Genomic DNA, 19,641 nt, shown 5'->3' with positions numbered 1-19,641 from the left:
GGCTGATTCAAGGAATCAGCATTACAACTTATCTAAATTTATTTACTTGAAATTTGCAAGCTATTATATGATCACCATTTTTATTAAATTAGACCAGGTTTAGTTTCATGGAGACTTGTCAAAAGGCAGAAGTGAAATAGGAATTCATACTGCATAACAATATATTCGATATAACTCCATTCATTATACTAATAACATACAGGCAAATAGTTGCAGGTTGAGTTTCCACCAGTCTACCACACTGCTATCCATCTCAGAAAGTTTCTTCCATTTCTTTTTCAGCTCATAAGAGGAAAAGTTACTTCTTTATGAAGGAAAAAAAAAAATTAAAAGGCAAGAGCAGCAGAGGCTGAGGATTATCCGTTGCTATAATAAAACAATGTTTTAGTCCAACAGTGTAAACTCAGTGCTTGGAAGAAAAAATTATCTGGTAAGGAAAGCAGTCTGAATAATTGTACCCTGCACTGCCCTGTTGCTATAGAAACTTATTTCACTGTAGTTAATTGCTAATCAATTTATAATTTTTCATTACAAAGCTCAATAGAAGTCAAATGGAACACTGTCACATCTGTCCAGCAAGTCTAAATTATGTCTCTTCTGGCTACTGTTAGATTTTGCAAGCCCTACAGGAATGCTGGATATTTTTGATACAAAGCTTTTATCAATTATTCCATCATGTTGCAGCATGTTAAGAAAATATTACTAGAACAAAACCCTAATTACTTTAGCACTAAAAATAAGATGGAGCTGGCTCTTATCCTAAGAGCATGAGAACAGTCCCACAGAAGTTACGTGAATAAAATACTGCACAAATGTATAACCTGTGCTCCAAAACCAGGGTGAGGCCCATTGGTTTATGCTTTTTGTGGTCATGTACAGTGACAGACAGATGAAATAACATATTTGCTCTAACTATTGTCCTGCAGTTGTTAATTCGCAATGCAGCTTCCTTCTGGGGCTGAAGACGTTTCATTACAAGCCTGCCCAATAAGATGAAAAGTGTTGCGAAACACAGCTACTAGCAAACAAGTATCAAGGACCAAATCCCTAAAACAAATATAGTGAACTCTGATTTCCCACCCCATATGTACAAGTTCTAGGATATCCCCCAGTCTGAAAAGTAGAATCCTCCTTCAGAATTTTTAGAACAAAAGGCAGTATGTTCCAAATTCAGGCACTCAATTTCTCAATAAAAATATTTCTTTTAAAGTAAGCAAAGTATTAGGATATTTTAAGTAATAATAAGTGTTGGCAGTTTCACTGGTATAGATATTATGTGGAAAAACCCCACAACCTTTTGCCTGCTATTAATAATTTTCTTTTTAAATTACCATTAAAGGGCTAAAAGTATTCCACATACCAAATGGTCACACATCACTGTCTCTTTCCTCAGAGTGATTTTTGTCTCAAGCATAGGACCAAGAGACCCCACAGACCCGGTGCTGCCCGCTGAGTGCCCACATGTCAGGCGTTTTGCTAAAGGTCCTCCCAGGAGACTGTGAGGACACCCAACACAGCCCAGCTACTGAATCATCCCACCCACTGATATGGGCATTCTAATACCAGGCACACTAGGGATCTCTGCTCTCAAAGATAATCGTACCTTTAACCACCACTGATGTTCACACACTGTCCAAACCTAAACTCTTCTTTGTATCAATTTGCACTGCAAGTGCCACAGCTGCAAGATACCTACTAACCAGGGGAGACAGAAATGAAGGAAGGGTTCCCAGATGAGTGAAGAGAAAGCACAGCAAAAGCTGTTTCTAGGCTCCTAAGACTGGGCTTCTCCAGGCCCTGGTCCTACCAGCATTCCCCTTTGACTCCCTCTTACGTACACACAATGCTCCCATCAGTTTAGGGCTAACAAAACACAATACACAGATGAACCAGACCAATGCCAGTCCTTCTTGCAGAAGGTGTGAGGTGAGTTCACCCTGGCTGGATGCCAACACCCACCAAAGATGCCCTATCATTCACAACTGGACACAGGAGAAAACAATAGTGAAAGGTTCATGAGCTAAGGACTGGAAAAGATCACTCACCCATTACTGTCATGGGCAAAACAGACTTGACTTGGGGAAATTAACTGAATTTATTGCTTAGAAAATCTATACTTAGAGCAGTATAATGAGAAATAAAAACAAACCTTAAAACTACCTTCTCCCTTCTTCCTAGCTCTACCTCCTCCCCAGCAGCACAGGGAGACAGGGAATGGGGGCTCCAGTCAGTGCATCACACGTTGTTCCTGCCACTGCTCTGAGAGGAGTCCTTCCCCTGCTGCAGGGTGGGGTCCCTCCCACAGGACAGAGCTCTCCAAGAACCTTTCCTATCTGAGTCCTTCAGGCACAGCCTACTCCAGTACTTTTACAAGCTGCACCCTGTATTTCTGAGTCCCAAGTCCTACCTGCCCTACACGGGCTCCTCCCTCCATGGGTCCACAGGTCCCTGTCAGGAACCTGCTGCAGCCTGGGCCTCCTGCAGGTTCACAGCCTCCTCTCAGCGATCCACCTGCTCCGATGTGGGTCTGCTCCAAGGGTTGCAGGTGGATCCCTGCACCCCTGCGGGCCTCCACGGGCTGCAGGAGCACAGCATCTCTCACCATGGCTCTCACCACGGGCCATAGGGGAATCCCAGCTCCGACACCTGGAGCACCTCCTGCCCCTCCTGCAGTGACCTTGGTGCCTACAGAGCTGATCCTCTCACGTGTTCTCACCCTGCTCTTCTCTGGCTGCAAATACATCTGCACAATAACTTTTCTCTCCTTAAATATATTATCACAGAGGTGTTACCACCATTCCTGACGGGCTCAGCCTCGGCCAGCAGCAGGTCCATCCTGGACTTCTCACAGCAGCTTCCAACAGAAGCCCCCCAGAGCCTGGCCATGCCAAGCCAGTGCAAGGTGTTACCTTCTGTCCACAGGGAACAGAGACCTCAGAGAGCAGCACGTCGAGCACTGAGCAAGCTGCCACTGGACTGCTGCAGTAGCTCACTGGTAACCAGTACCCTGTCACTCTAAACATGAGAAGTATGGATCACCTTGAGCATCACTAAAGGCATCTTAACCTGGGCATTTGTTTGAGTTCTTTAGAACAGTTGTTTGCCCCATCTTTGTGATTTAGAAGTGCTAACATGTGCCCACGCTTAACTATCCCAGTTCCATCTAGAGAATTTACAGAGGCAGCATTTTGGCTAAAACACAGAACTACACTTGAACAGTCACTTCATTGGCACAGAAGCTATTCTGCCAACGCTGCTAGGTCAGAAACATCACCTGGAACAGCATCTTAAAACTCTGAAGGTGTTAGCAAACAGCTCATGACACACAGACACAAGTGACTCTGTACAAGGGACCACAGTTGCACTGCTGAAGGCAGAAGAGGCCATCTCCTGGGTTAAACTGATGTCAATGTAACGGGACAGTTGCCTTTAGAGGGGAGGGAGCATAAGCTCACACTGAAGTAACAGCAAGACATTTCCTGAAGTCACCTGTTGAGATATTCAGCTCATGCCATTAAATAGCAATAATTCTCTAGTCAATACAAGCACCTCACTTTTACAAGCTGCACCTTGTATTTCTGAAATTCTTCTTTGGGAAAAAATCTCCTGGATCAATATATCACACTGATCGGGCACATTAAAAAAATATTATTTATGGACAGCAAATAATAATTCAAACTGACACAAAATGACAATGCAAAATGTGCTGCAAAACAGGTAAGAAATACAGCATTTGGCAGTAGATGATACCAAATTTCAAAAGTGGTATTGCCTAATCATGCAGCTATTCCTGCCCTCATAAATTATTATTTAAAAGACAGACCCTTTTGACACCTTAAGTGCAAACCTTAAGGTCTGTGGCCCACTCTCTTACTAAAAAGGCGAAAGAAAAGCAACCTTTAGAAATACTTTCATTTTAAAATGAAGTCTGAAAATGAAATCAAACTGTTTGCTATTCTGTAGGAAAGGCAAAAATCTGAAGAAAAATGCACACTAAGCCTTCACCTATGGCTTAACAATACAGTGTTAGGTTGATGTTAAGAGATAGTATTTTCCATTCAAACCACAAGAATATACAAATCCAAACATCTAGACTATAATTTAAATCTTAATAATGTGATGTAAAAAACAAATAATTGCAAAATTATTCTTCTATAGTACCAACAGTTACCAACAGAAAACCAGAAAAATCAAGACAACAAAAGTAATTCTTTACAACTTGCGCCAAAATTTCATTTCAACGATAATTTCAACCATGTATCACAGTCAAGCTCCAATAACCACCTCAAATACCAAAAAAATCTGCACAAAACCTTTCTAGAAGTCTTAAAAGAACCATACCAAAAATCCTTAGAAATAAGCTGCCACAGTTAAAATAGGATGAGACTACAACTTCTAGGATTCTGTATTTGTTATGGTTATATTTGTAAGTTAGGAAAAGGAGACCTTTACGTTACTCAGATTCACAGAGTCATCCCTGTCACTGTAGCCCTGGGCAGGCCAGGGTCCTGAAGGCATTGTTCAAAGAGTTTCTTTCAGCAGACTTGAGGGTTTTTAGCACACAGTTCAATGTATATTGGTATCCATTCTCCCTCCTGTTGTCATTGCGCCCCTTTCTTTAGCTGAAAGGGAGAATTAAAAACATAAACTTGAGTCCTCTCCAACTTTCACATCACATCACTTCTTTGAAAAAAAATGTATCTAAAACTCCTGCTAAATATTATTTTTTTCATTACTAGGAAACTGGGGATAATGATGTTTGTTCATAACATGCAATGTTTTCTCCCTACACCAGCATACTCCTAAGCTAAATTTCTTGCTTAGACTAGTATTTTGTCTGACATAGCACTTCACAATCTCTAGTAGTACAAAAATTACACACTATTAAACCAACAACTTCTTAATACAGTCAGCTTCCAATCCCACACGGAGTTAAAAAGTAGTAATAAGAAATTATAAATATTTTTTTACCATTACAGTCACATGCAAACATTACGATTAACTCACGGAATTAAAGAACAAATATAACTGGTAAACCAAAACCGAAATCAATTTGCAGAAAGTATCTATTAGAGATCTATCATTCCATTATGAACAGCTGGACTGAATAATGCACGAGAAATCCCAACGCAAGTTCCAACACTGCCACTGGAAAGGTTTCAATTGCAGCAGCTGGTGGTCCTGCCCACAAAGACCAGGGGGCTGCATGCACTGCACCATCAGCTGCTCAGCAGGAGCCACACAGGCAACAGCAGCTGCTTTCAGTTACAAGGGGCAAGAAAAGGGCGGGAAGTAGATGCTAAAAAATGGGCTGTCTACTCACTTGGGCCTAAAAGTGGAGTGAGGTAAGGAAGGAAAAATACCCTATTTCCCAGAAGGACACGACCAAATATTATTACTTAAAGTATAGCACATTTAATGTTACTGTTTCTTTTCCTTAAGCCTTCTAAGACGACAGATAATGGAAATATTAGGCACTATTTTGCACTAAATGGCGCTACTTTCAAATAATAATTTGTCCAAGTGTGTCAACTCATAGTCATGACAACTGGTTAGCAAGTGGCCTTTCGGTACACATCCTTCACAAGAAAGTAATTCAGATGGGTCCCTTTAGCCAGAAAACTGCAATAATACTTCAAACTAGGGCATTAAATTTGATTCTAGAATGTCAAACAAGACAATTATGGCTGGCAATCCTCTCAGAGGTGGGTCTAGGCAGCCTTTAATTAGAGTTTGAGGCACCTTCAATGTACATTTTAACTATTAACAGTTAACTATTTAAGTGTTTTGCAGACTCACAGATGTATAATGCAAATGTATCATGCAAACTCCTTGTAATTTAAGCACACAGCACAACACTTTTATAAATATTCTGACAAAGCTGCCCCATAAAACTTTCCACAGGCACAGAAGTGTTTGTTACAAATGACCCCTCTTTGCATCTGTGAAGCATTATGACTAAAATTTTGTCAATTTGCAAAGAGTAAGTGCCACAATTATTGGCTTTACGCTAAATTAATTTCCCCAACTGAATTCAACTAAGTGCAATATTACCACAAATGCACTTCAATACAAAACAAAACCCTCCAAAATTATAAGTGGTGTGGCAAAACAAAAAAACAAAAAAAAAACAAACAAAACCCAACCAAAGACACACACAAAAACTCACTGCCTATAAAATACTGCATCCCATCGTGGGGCTTTGGCCAGCCCAGCCCAGCATTCGCTGTCAAACCCGCCAGCCAAACAAGCAGTCACAGACAAATGCACTCTTACCTCAGAGAGCAATCCTTCAGCCAGCACAGTGCAAGAGCCCACTCAAGTCAAACAGCTGTGATATGGGCTTGAAGCACAGACTAGGACAAGAAAAAGCACTACAGACTAATATCACTTCCCACATAAAAATCATCTTGCAAGCTCTGTCAACCATAGATATTTCATCTTCCTCCAGAGCAAGAAACATTTAACAGTGTAACCTGTCATTTTAAAGCAGCTTTTTAGTCTTTTTATCTTACTCTAGCCAGTCCTAGTTGCTCTGTATAAGCCTCATAACAAAATTAAATACTGAAAGCTACCTACACATCTGTAATCTACGTTAATTCTTCATGGTTTCCTTCAGCAGTGTTGTTGAAAAAAAAGGCATTACTAAAAATTCTACCCTTCAGGAAAGATTACAGTACTTTGTAACATGTCTGTCAGTCCCTAGTACAGCTAGAATTAGGAATAGTACCTACCTACATCACAAAACTCAAAGTGGTAAATAGATCCACCCATTAAACACCTGAAACAAATGTCCAAGAGGCTCTCAAACACTTCACAACCACAGATCAAGAGGTAAAGTATTGCTGATCTAGCCACAATACCTCCATGAGACTGGCTAGTCCTGTCCCAATATAACTATTATCCAACAAAGAGAAGAAAAAAACTTCGCAAGAAATAAAGGGATTTCTTGAAAAAAAGAAATCTACAATACCCTTTTAAAGAGGAACAGAATAGTCACATCCAACACACTTGAGAAACATGAAACATCAGCAGCAAATCCAACACACAGATTTTAAGTTCTATGAGAGATTTTCATTAATAGATGAGAGTACAAATCAAATTTGTGAGTAACATCAAGACTGGAAAGATTTGTTGCATTATGCACAGAACTGGAAATAAAACCACTCTAATAATCTTAATAGAACAAAATTCAATGAAAATGCTACATGGCATTTATAAACATCCACAAAAATCAAGGCATGGATAAAAATGGAGAAAAGCAGCAGTATGATAAGAAACAATCCAAGTGAGTCATCACTACAAGGAGGATTCAAAAATGTCAACACTATTCAATATGTTAGCAAGAATATTAGAAGACAGACACAGCAAGCAACAATTCTGCCTTGCTCTGTACTGAAGTCACAGCGCAAGCACTGGGTCCAGGTCTGGTTTAAGTACCACTAATAAAAGACAACAGAAGCCAACAGAGGAGAACAATGAAACATTTGGAACTCACGATCTGAGAAGAATGGTTTAAAGAGCTGGATTTATTTACCTTAGAAAAACTGAGTGGACAAATTAACAAATTTTTGAATGTGCAAAAGCCAAAGGCAATAGTCAACTGTCTTCAATGTCCACACTAAATAACTGCATTCAGCCTGGCTTGCTTTCTCTTTTTTCCCAGAAGGAGAAGTTTAGCCAGATATGGGAGGAAGAAGAAAGAGAACACCAAAAATTGCTATTGAAGGAAACTGTGGAATTCTCATTACTGCAAATGTAAGAACCAGTCACTAAGATGTAGATATACTTCTCTCAGCTACAGACCTACTGTATCTTCCAAGATCCTTACAAAGCTCAGCGCTTTTATAGCTCATGTATGCTTTTAAAACGTGCATGGTTTTCAGAGGCCTGACACAGCTTAGTGATCAGTATAAGTATACAGTAATATAAATTTACATTCTCACCGCATCTTGAGAAAATGTGATGGTTTTCTCCACACATTCCAGCTTCCAACCCAGAACTGCCTGACACTGCTCTTCTCAGAGCAATACATTAAGCACAGTGACAAATGTCACCCATTACCATTCTGTCACTGCAACAAGTTCCCAGGTGAACAGTCTATAGAATGAAAGTCACCACCAAGGATAACACTCCTCAACTGCACAACAAATCAAGCCAGACACAAAAAAAAGTAATTTTGAGAATGCAAAGGAAGGAATCCTATACATCAGTCTTTTTACTGATAAACAGGGACTACCGTATGCCAACTCTCAATAAAAGAAGTTGAGCTATGAGATGATTTTCATCCTAGTACAAATATCATTTCCAAGACACTTGCTCAAGGAAAGCTTAAAAAGACAGTCAACAAACTCTGCCCTCCATGGCTCCAGCAACCTTTGCTTATCACATAGGTATGTTTCTAATCCAACACTACTGCAATATACTGTAATATTCCAAAGTTATTAACAGACTGCTGCTTTAGGTAGCTGCAAGAAAAAAATCAACCTAAAGGCAAAGCCTCTTCTTGCAAAAAGGTGATTTCAAAAAATGAAACAACCAATGTTAAGAAAGTCTGCCACACGTTACCAAAGAGTATACAGCCAGAATTTAACTACAATGCAAAAGGTTTTCTGTCCTGTAACAGGCGAAACTATACATTCAAATTTCATAACCTGGCGATATATTACGTAAAAATTAAGACTGTGCACCATGCAACACTATTGCTAATATGTACCTGCATTGCAATGACAGCTGCAGATTAACCAGCCCAGAAACTTTTACAACATACAGAGAGTAACACATCATCACACACACAACTTCTGTAAGGAAAATGCACAAGCTTCCTAGTAGGAAGGGAAAAGGACTTGATGGTTAATGTCAGCAGCAGTCTGGAAAGCCTTGCCTTGTCAGTCATTCCTAAGGCAAGAAAGATGATATAGCACTCTCTTTTTCCAGCCTAATGAATCAACTAATAAATCATTTTGCAAAGCTAGCCACAAACCATTTTTACGTCCTTCAAGACTGTCTTATAAACAAAAACCAAGTAACAGCCCTCACTCATGGTTAGGGGCTGTAGAAAAATGCAACCCACCAAGAACGTCAGGGCATCATAATTTGAACAATTTTTGAATTATTACATTATACATGAAGAGAGAAATGCCTAAAATAACAGGAAAAGCTTCCTTTAACACCTATAAGTCTCTTAATCAAAATCAAGTCAACAATCCCTCAGGAACAGATCATTCCAGAACTGACTTAAGGCTGAAGCAGAGGCTTTACTCAGGAGAGACCTCCAAGGCACACAGACAATCCAGGCCACTGAAGGGGGTCGAGCCCCTCCAACCCTTTCCTTGCTGTCACTGTACTCCAAGTGCAGTGTACTAATCGACCCCAAGATGACACCGTCCAACTCACCAATCACCAAAGCAAGAGGAAATCTGCCCAGAAAAACAGCAAGTACTTTTTGCTGCTGGTTTAGCAAGCTGAACTAGCTCAACCAGAGGCTGAGCACTGCCAGAGACAAGGAGATAGGAGCACACTGCCAAGAGGATCCTATACTGCCAGTCCATCATTTACAGCTGTCACTAGATCAGTTGAGTTCATGAAAATTTACCCCTTCTGGTTAATAAGAGATCGCTGCACACATCTAACCTGAAAGCCAAAGTAAAGGAGGACTGAAAGGGAAAGTCCATTGACACTCAGTGCAGTTAAGAACAATTACATACTTACCTCAGTAAACCAACAACATCCCACTCCGTCACAGTTTAACTTCTTACTAAACTACAGGTCCATGTCTTTTTTTTTTTTTTTTAGTGGCTCCAAATCAGAAAACAGGAGTTTTCTGGAAGTCTGAATTGCTTTATAAACACAAAGAGAGCTGCAATAATGTCATTATAAAAAAGAAAACAGGTTTTTTAATAATGTTTTTAGTTTTTTATAAAATAGTAAAAACTCAGCTTCCTTCTTAAAGAGGTGAAGAACGAAGTTGGGAGAAAGTACCTTTTTGCTTTGAAAAGTCTCTAGAGACAGCCTCAAATGCTGTCCAAAACTCTTGTCTCTCTACGAAACTCTTAGGATTGGAGTACAAACAGACAATCTCCACACCACTGTCCTGGATGCCAGATCTAACTTCTCCACCAAGGGCCTAGCAAGGATCAAGGTTACCTGGAAACATTTTTCTTTATGTAAGTTAAATCTCCTAAGACAACACACATCAGCAGTTCATGAAAAAGGTGACTTACAAACCAGATATAGCAGACACAAAGCATTTAGGATTTAAGGGAAACTAAAAGAAGAAAGATTAGCATTATTGATGTCAAGAAATATCCTTCCAAGTGGTATCTTTGACTCAATATTAGGTTATTTATTCTTAAGTGTCATTCATGGCTTAAGTGTTACTCTTCCTTAATGTGTACTGATCTGCAGCGGATTACTGATGCAAGAATTATCTCAGTCCCCAACAGACACGGTCACTTAAAATACAGTCCTTGTGGTTCTTTCATTCATTTTAGGGAAAATATAGCATTTTCCCATCAAGAAAAGAAGTCTTTAAAATATCTTTAAAAAAGGGGGAAAAAAAGAAAAAAAAAAAAAGACAAAATCACAGTGAGCTGATCCATTCACACAGCACAGCTTCATTAAATTCAACTCAATACTCCAATATGACTTAGCCAGAATGAAAATCATGATCTTAAAGTAATCAGGGAAATTTTTTAAGGGATATATAAATAATTATGAACTAACAGCTAAAACTGAAGTTATCAGCACCTGCATTATGCCAAGGAGCACAAATAGGTTGGTCTTAAACAGATCAAATCCCTCTCCCCATCCTGCTCCCAGGAACAGGAAGGAACACAGTGACAGAATGTGACAGTCTGCCCAGTTTAAGGCAGAATTACATCCTGTCCATTTAGGTAACACTAGCTCTCTCCCATTTATGACAGCTACAAGATAGAAGTTTTGATTCTGAAAAGTTCTCATGATCAGTTGACAAGCTGTCAGCCTGTTCCTGTTTCACTTTTGTACACAGACAAAACAGTTACTTCCAAATGAAGTTCCAAAATAAATTCCAAAGCAGCAAGTATTGCAGGTTTAAGTCAGACCATCTTCCCATTTCATTTAGAGCGTTTTCATTAGAGTGAGCCAATCTATTTCAGCTCTTTCTTTAGGTTCACTTCACTAAAGTATTATACATATAGAATATACAGTATAATTTTACACAGTTAGTACTGTAAAAGGTCATTGAGATTAATTCTGTCCTAACAATGTGTATGTTTTACTCTATTCAGAGAAAAAAGTGTTTCACGCTGTCACAGGGATGAACGCCTCAGAGCTCACGAGTTCACAAACTCAAATGTCTCAGTTACTGTATATCATAGCATAGCTTTTAGCATCTAAAAAGATATCCAAATAGCCAGCTCAAGAAGACTTTTGTAATTTGATAGAATTATTCCACTCCTTATTGTCAACGAAGTTCCAGCCTTTAGATTTTTATTTTTCAGAAGTGTGGCAAGAGATGACTAAGAGTACTTGCAAGAATCACATGTACCATTACTAAACTACATAAAGGCCTGCTCCGTGAGCTAAAGGAGAGAACCCTGCAGCTACCTTGCATGGAAAAAACAAACATAGCAAGACCCAAACACAGCAACAATTTAGGATATAGATTTTCAAAGATACTGCTCCTCAGGATACCTTGTAAAGACAGCAACTGGCTGTAAATAGGGAATACTGTTTGATACTAAACACTCCTTGTATGCTTAAAGAAGTCATTGTCCAAGCACTATTTGAAACATACCTAGATTATTAAAATTCATTAAACAGTGAAACTAAACACACACAGACACACTTTCACATATAATTATACAAGACATATCAGATCTGTTAGGTCACAGTCAACAAACAACCACATAGACTTTAAACTCCTGCTGGTGCCGACATTTTATAGAAAGTAGGAGTGCTGGGGGCACTACCCTGGGACACAGCAGCTTCAGGCATAATCCCTTGCTCATCCACGAGCTCTCTGCACAGCCTCGTGTGAGTCTCTAGCTCTCTGTGCCCTCATCCCATGCTGAATGGTCAGCTAAAAGCAGGACGATTTCAAGGTACTCACATGATGGCAGCTGCGACCCGAGCATGTAAAATAACGAACGCCCACTATTTGAAGCAAAACAGAAAGCTGACATTCGTTACATCTGTGTTTACATCTGTGAGGAGTGACATGTGTTCACCTAGCACGGCAAATTCCTAATTGTTCTCTGAATCCCATAAAATCAAGGGGTTGTTCATAAATATGGTGACCTGAGAAATCACAAGCATGCACAGTCCTGCGTTCAATAATGACAAGCAAGGAGTCTCTCTCTTAAGTACATCAATCTTTCTTTCCTGCAAAAGCAACTTTCTCTGTGTCAATTATCTGATATTTTAAGACTCATCTCACTGCACCGCTCCCATTTAGAAACAATTCTAAAACCAACCCACACTTCTAAGTCATAACAAAGGCCTAAAGCTGCACCGAATGCTTTAGCCATGCAACCGAAGCCAGAAAGATCCTGGAAGCAGGGATTTGACACCACCATAATCACAACAGGCATTAGTGTGTCCAGCAAATTCTGACCTGAAGCAGCAGGTGAAGGAGGCCCGGGGAGGGAAAGCCAGCCCTCATTCCCGCACAAGGACGGCCCAAGCGATCGCATCCCCGCACAGGGCCCGCACACACAGCTGCCGTCGGTGACACCGTATCTGGAGCAGCCCCGAGCAGCGACCCGGCGCCGATGCCCTCACACCGCCCTCGCCCCAGGCCTGCTCTCCCCCTCCCCAAGCGCTACCTGGTCAACCGGGAGATCGGCTGGAGCCGAGGAGCCGCCGGCCCCGCGGCCGCGGGGAGGGGGGACAGCGAGGGAGGGGCAGCCCGGCCTCGGTCCCCCGCCCCCGGCTCGGCCCCGCGGCCCCGGGGCTCCCGCACCCCGGCGGGCGGGCGGCGCGGAGCCCCCACCACTCCCCGCCCCATCCCGGCGGGGGAGCCCCGGTACCTTGCGGACCCCCTTGTAGATGTAGAAGTAGAGCTCCCGGCCCACATTGAAGCAGAGCCGGTCCCCGTTGCCGCTCTGGTCGTTGACGTTGACGAAGGAGACGCGGACGGGGTTGGAGCCCTGCGAGTTGAAGGGCACGCGGTTAGGCCGGCTGTACTCCGAGTGGCTCAGCAGCTTGTACAGCCCCTCCCGGGTGGTGAACTGGGTCTTAATCTCGTTCATCTCCTTCCCACCTCCCTCCGCCGCCATCTTGGAAAGGAGCGCTCATCCTGCCCCAGTGCCCGGATGTGCCGACACTGCGCAGCCGCCGGCGCGCGCGCGGCCGCTGCGCGCGGGGGCGACACGAGGAGGCGGGGCCGGCGGGGCCTGTTTACCGCGCGACTGCGCGCGCGCCGGGCCCGCGCGCCCGGGGGGCGTGGAAAGGGGCGGGGTTTGGGGCTGGGGCGGGGCCTGGGCCGGCGGGCGCGGCGTGCCCGAGGGGCCGGGCCCGGGGGACCGCGGGGACACCGAGCGCGGCCTCCCGCCGGCAGGGTCAGCCCGGAGAGCGGGACTGCCTCCGGAGCGCTCCTGGATGTCTCCGGTGAGCGGGACTCGACACCCTCTCTGGGCGACCTGTCCCAGCGCACGGTCACTGCGCAGTAAAGAAGTTCTTCCTCGTGTTCGTGCGGAACTGCTGTGCATCGGTTTCTGCCTGTGGCACCCCCGGGAAGAGCCTGGCTTCATCCTCTGACACCCCTCCTTCAGATATTTATGCTCATTGATGAGGTCTCCTCTCAGCCAGCTTTTCTCAAGACGGGACAGGCCCAGCTCCTTTCCTCCTAGGAGAGATGCTGCAGTCCTTTAATCATTTTTGTAGCACTCCACTGGCCCCAGCCCAGGAGCTCCAGGTCTCTCTCGCGCTGCAGGACCCAGCGCTGCCGGTGTGGCCTCAGCAGGGTCACCCGGCATGGTGGCTCCATGAGGCAGCTGCTCTGGGGGATGGGAGAGAGGGGGAGGAGGACGTTATGAGCAGGGGCTTTGTGCACCCACAGGGACCTGCCACCTAAGGATGTGGGCATCAGTGCCAGCACGGTGTGGCGTGAGGTGATCCCTGCTGCTGGAAGTGCCAGGTCAATCAGGAGGTGTCCATGTGCAGCGCTGGTTTTGGGGCAATGGCTCCAGGGTGAGAGAGTGCCCATTCACATCACAATGAGGCATCAGAGCCCTGGCCATCTCCACTGTCTCGTTTGCCATGGCCCTGGCCAACTTTGCCCACAGGGTACTTGCCAGTGCCTGGAAGCCTTGTTAGGTTCCTGCTGTGAGAGTCTGTCAGTTTAGGGACAGCAAATCCAGATGTGCAGCTGTACTTTGACACTTCATGCCAAGCTCAGGTGCCCTGATGGAGATGGTACCTCCATCCCTCCAGCTCTGCACCAGCCTCCAACCTGCTGCAGGCAGAGCCAGGCCTGGGAGTTGGCCTGAGGTGTGAACCTGAAAAACTGGTTATCAAATCACTCACCTCATTGTTCTGATCATCCTGCAGCCATACAGCCAGCTGTGTTGCATGGTGAACCAGATCAATATCAGATGGAGGAGGCACAGGGTTGGGAAGGATTGTATTCACTGGGCAGGGAGGGCAGGACTGTCTCTTCTGACAGCAGTTTCAGCTGTAAGAGTTTGTTTATGACCTCTGATCTAAGACTGATCTCCAGCTGGAAAAAAAATATTTTGGCCCCTCCTCTACAGCTATTTCCATTACCTGCCTTGCATCAGTTCTAGTATTCATGCAACCAATGAATACTTGGGTGAGGGTGAGTCAGATCCACCTGAAAATTAACACACACAGAGAAATTATGAGTTCTCAGGTTAGCAAAGTGTTGAGCAGCAACCAGGTTGATTCAAGTCTCCACAGAACTGCTGGAGCCAAAAGAAGGAAGGAGTTGGGAATGTGGGACTAGGGGAAGATAAGCAGCGCAGAATTAGAACAGCTTAAGTTAACAACAGAAAAACACACTTTCAAGGTATTGTTTCCTGCTGCAGCTGTGTGGCTCTAATGTGACTGCTACCAAAGGCATTGTCCTGCTCTCTTCTCTCTGGACTATGACTATATGCTGCTACTCCTGTACCAGCCACAGTGCTCTCCTGACTTCATGGGGAGCCATTTGTGAAAGGTAAATGGATAGACAATTCAACTCCTTGCAAATGTGAAATGAATATGGTTAAACGAAAAACACTGCTGAAGGGAATGGACAGCAGGACCTTCCTGCTTTCCATTACATCAGCTCAGCTGCAGAAGTCCACTCAGTCTTCCAAACTGCAGGGGGTTAAAGGGATTTAGTTTCAAGTCAATTTAGTTCAAAGAGATTTTGTTTGTAGCTGAATATTGCCTTGCTGCTGACCATCAAAATATTAGTAAAAGATAGCTGAGAGACACAAACAGCCAAGGATTTCCAGAACAGAGTATGTATCTGAGTGAATATCTGAAGAAGTACAGATGATTAGACTTCTAAAAGGCCAGGTATTGAAGACTTGCTTGAAATTCTTAAGATAAAGCCAATCAATAATGACCAATAGATCTTGTCAGCTTATCAGCCAGTCCTGCCAGATGGTATTGATGACCTCCTAAAAGCACATAAAGTAGGTAAGCAGCCCTGCATTTTTTTAATCATGTTAAGAGTGACTGTTTCGTAAAGAAATTTCATTAATGGACTTACAGAGAGAAAGAGTATTTTCTTTCACCAAAGAAGAGCAGGAACAGCAAGGATGTCTAAATAGTAATATTCAAAACAGATAAGGATGTAACAACAACAACAACAAATTTTTTAAAAAAAAGTGTTGCTCCAAGCAGGCATACTCAGTATGTCTTATTCATTATCCGCTGACAAGACAGGATAGATCACTCTGAAGAAGAAAGCAGGCAACTTTGGTAGAGGGACTGTGTGGAATGCAAATCGTACTGAAACCACAGCAGGCCATCTGTCACTGATGGAATGAATGTGATGCAAAGAATAGGCAAAGTTAACAAGTACCTGGTTATCAGCAGTACATGATGGTGCAGAAAGTCAAAGAATTGATGTAGTGTTTAACATTTACAAGAAACATCAATAAAAGCTGCTGAGAGATTCCACGGAGAATCCAAGACAAATATTCATTTGAAAAACACAGCTGCAAGTCACAAGAACACTATTGTACAATCCCATCAACAATGCTCATCAAATACTAGGAGAAAAAGAGATTACAGAGATAAGTCTTGTGAAAAAAAATTCCCTGTACCACTTGAAAATTCTTCTGCTTCAAGCTAACCAAGGATGATAGTTCTGAAATGATCTCATGAGGACACTCCAAATGAGTTGTTTTGTATGCACCACACAACCAATAAACTGAAGGCAGTCACAATCACTGCTGTATTGTGCCTTTACCTTCTGCAAATTGTTTTGGCAAATTGGAAAACACATGAAAAAAATTCACTAACAGTAATAAAATAGTGTGGTCCGATGAGATTGCTTTATGCAGGGCATAAATTGGTCCTGCAACTTTTCAGAATGTAATATTAATAGTGTTTTTACTGGACATGAAGAACCTGCAATGCAAGTACGGTTATGAACAAAACTTTCCTGTGCTTGAATTTGAATGTTGTCTGCTACTTCCCAAAAAGTACAGCAACTGGTATTAGCTTCTACCAGCTTTCCTGAGACAAAAAAAAGAGGAGGGTGATTACACCCATACTGCATCAGGCAAACTGTGTATTCCAGCATGCACTGCCTGCAGATTATGCTGCAGAAATCAGGAGCCCATCTTTGCACTGTCTGTCAGCTATAGCAGGTCTGTCAAGTCTTTCTGGGACTTCTGATGCCCAAAACAATTTAGGCATTTAGTGTGACTGGCTTAAGAGTCAAGAGAGCCCAAAGGTCTGCAATGTGTCAAATTTTAACAACTTTTGAATGTGTGTGAGTTACTAACAGGTACACAGACATGTAAGGAACACATCTGAACGAGGCAAAAGGTTGGTGCTGGTGAGAGGATGGCATGAAAGTTCCATTTAATATGAGGAGAAGAAAAAGGAAATACATTTCCAAGTACTTACATGGTCTTTAAAGTACGTTTAACTTGCTTTCATCATGAGAAATTATTGTTTCTGGCATAGTTTCATAGCTGCTTATTTGCATTAGGAATCTCTTCTTAACCACTGCATACATTTAACATTAAATATGTGAGGTAATACATTATGTATTACAAAGTGAAAGGGTGTTACAGGAAATTTCTGCTCTCCTAGAACACATTACATGTTGTTTATACTTGTATCCCTCCACCAGAGGAACAAGAGCATGTGAAACATTTTGTTTTCACGGTGTAGGGGGTTAATTACTGAGAAACAAATGGGTACTCTTAAATGCAGACATTTGGATTGAAGGAGGCAAGGTAAAATGAGTCTGCTTTGTAGCTGGGATAGGATGGGTGAACTCTGTTGTTTTTGAAAACTTCATTCTGCTGTTTGCAATGGGGTCTCTGTCAGTTGTCTCCTGAAAAGAGTACCTTGCCTCCATATCCAGGAATGCTGTTCTTGTCAACGACAGTCATTATCTCAGAACTGTAGTTGTCCTGGAAATTATGTTCTCTGAAGATAAGACTGAGATATTGAATTTAATTTAAATTCTACGGAAAGCCAGAGAGATTGGTTTGATATACCTACAAATAACTTGTGTCTCTGAGCTGTGCTGCAGCATTATGTACTTCTCAAAACGCCCTAAATAGGGGAGACATATTGTCCATATATACAGTACTGCTGTAATCAGCTGAGGAGTGACAACCTGTGAATAAGTAAGGTCTGATTGTTGGTGAACAGCAGCAGCTCAGTTTCTCACAAAACTGGAATTTCTAGACAGCGTTGCAGTGTGAGAATGCAGTGCCATTGGGAAAGCCAAGGACACTCCTAAAGTGCAGTCTGCAATAGGCCCTTGTGTATTTGTAATTCAAGAAACAATAGATTCAACAAATATGTGTTTCAAAATTATTTTCTCTTTCATCAGAACTGGCTGTTTCACTCAGCTGGTTTTCATTGGGAAGCTTGTGGATATCGAGTTACAATAATGCATGGTTGGTTATTGATGAGTCTCGCCGGTCAGCCAAGCAACCTGCAACAGTGAGTTAACAGTCATCCATGCAAGAAAAGTGGCTGCCAGTGGGTGATTTAGGAGTCCCTAAGCAGAACAAGAAATAAGGAAAGCTAAGAAAGGTGTCCTTGGAAAGAACAGACTTTAACAGTCAAGGAAAGGGAAGCATTACCAGCATTAAAAAAAAAAAAAAAAGTGTCTGAGTTTTAAAGGTGACCAGATTCAGCAGCCTCTGAACATTTTGCTCATAAGACAGGTATGTGCATGTGTATCTTAAGTTTATGCCAGGTTCTTCAGTCTCCCCCAGGTCATCTACCTAGCTGATGGTGAGATCTTTCTCTGTTGCTTTGGTCTATTACATAAAGAGGAACTGAAAACTTGTTAGCACATTCCTCATTCCTTTATCACCTTTCTCACACCTCAAAGGTTGCAGAGAGCTTCAGAAAAAGCATGGCTATCTGCTTTCTGTCCAGTCATAGAAGAAAATTCTCCATCAGTGTCACAAGCATAATTTAATTTCCATGGCTGGAATGACTGTCTCCAAATTGTTTTAGATGAAGCATTGAAGGTTTAGATAAATGATCATCTAATGGGAATTTTTATGAGTTTTTCCATAAGCTCATCGAAGCATGGGAACTCTGGATACTGCACAGCACTGGCTGTTCATTCAGTGCTGGTTGAATCATTGCACATTTAAAGAAAGGAGAGCTTATTTCCCTGAATTATGTGCTGGCTCCATTCTGGCCATCATTATGTGCCGGCTTCATTATGGTCATGTGGTCACTGATTTTCATTTGCAAGTCTAGAAGGGCATAAGTTAAATTCACATGGCTTTTCCATCCATCTGGTGTCCAGAACTTACAAATATATAGGAAGATTATGTAAACCTTTTAGATAAAATTTACAAGTACAGTATTTTCCATCAAAGTGGGGATAGCTTTTTTATGATTGGGGTTTTGTCATCTACAAGACAGGCTGGTTGAGGGGAAAGGGTATTCATTATTTTGACATATGTACTCTTACATCATTACCATAGGTACCTTATAATTTCATCATACACAGAATTTAATTAATCATAAAAAATTATCATCACTCAGGCTTTCAGCAGCCTAAGTGCCTGTCTAAATGGAAGCCTGACTTTCTCCATGCCTAATGAGACTTGTTCAGTTTCTATCTCCTCACTTTCTCTTGCTGCATACATAAAGCAAGGGATGGTATGACTAAAGAAAGGTGTGATTTAGAAGATTACCTGTGTAGAGTAGGCTCTTGGGTCCCTGCTTTTCTGGTTTATCTGAAACTATCATCATTATGCAGCTCATACAATGTTGTTCTTATATAACAAGCACTTCTCAGTAATCATGTAATCAAGTATGCACATTCCTGTGACATTCCTTGTCTTTAGCCTCCATCTTTCTAAGGCCAAGTGCTAGGTATAACAAGATTTATGTCATTTTCCAATAGCTGCTCTGTTGGTTGAGTTAATCCCATCTGAAATCTCTTTGTTCACTGTCGGTTTTTCTTTCCATGAGTAGGTATAA

The 19,641-nt window shown here is 42.3% G+C and overlaps 1 protein-coding gene across 11 annotated transcripts in view; it reads right to left on the bottom strand.

Moving 5' to 3' along the window:
- The window catches only part of WDR20 (WD repeat domain 20), a 65,604-nt gene that overhangs the window by 32,656 nt on the left and 13,307 nt on the right, over positions 1 to 19,641 (bottom strand). For 5 of the 11 annotated variants that reach the window (XR_005257227.1, XM_038139418.1, XM_038139417.1 and 2 more), the window contains exon 1: positions 13,014 to 13,344. The exons of 1 other annotated variant lie outside the window; for it this stretch is intronic. Coding sequence is in view for 7 of the 10 variants with exons in the window: in XM_038139418.1 (XP_037995346.1) it covers positions 13,014 to 13,262 (249 nt within the window). In the remaining 3 variants the exon portion in view is untranslated. Of the gene's footprint in view, positions 1 to 13,013; positions 13,347 to 19,641 lie in introns of those variants that run through there. 5 more of the 11 variants (XR_005257229.1, XR_005257228.1, XM_038139420.1 and 2 more) reach the window with 2 other exon arrangements.

Source organism: Motacilla alba, chromosome 5 (genome assembly GCF_015832195.1).
Source record: "Motacilla alba alba isolate MOTALB_02 chromosome 5, Motacilla_alba_V1.0_pri, whole genome shotgun sequence".
Classification (NCBI taxonomy): domain Eukaryota; kingdom Metazoa; phylum Chordata; class Aves; order Passeriformes; family Motacillidae; genus Motacilla; species Motacilla alba.
The sequence above is the reverse complement of the archived record's forward strand: the minus strand, read 5'-3'. Positions and strand labels throughout refer to the sequence as shown.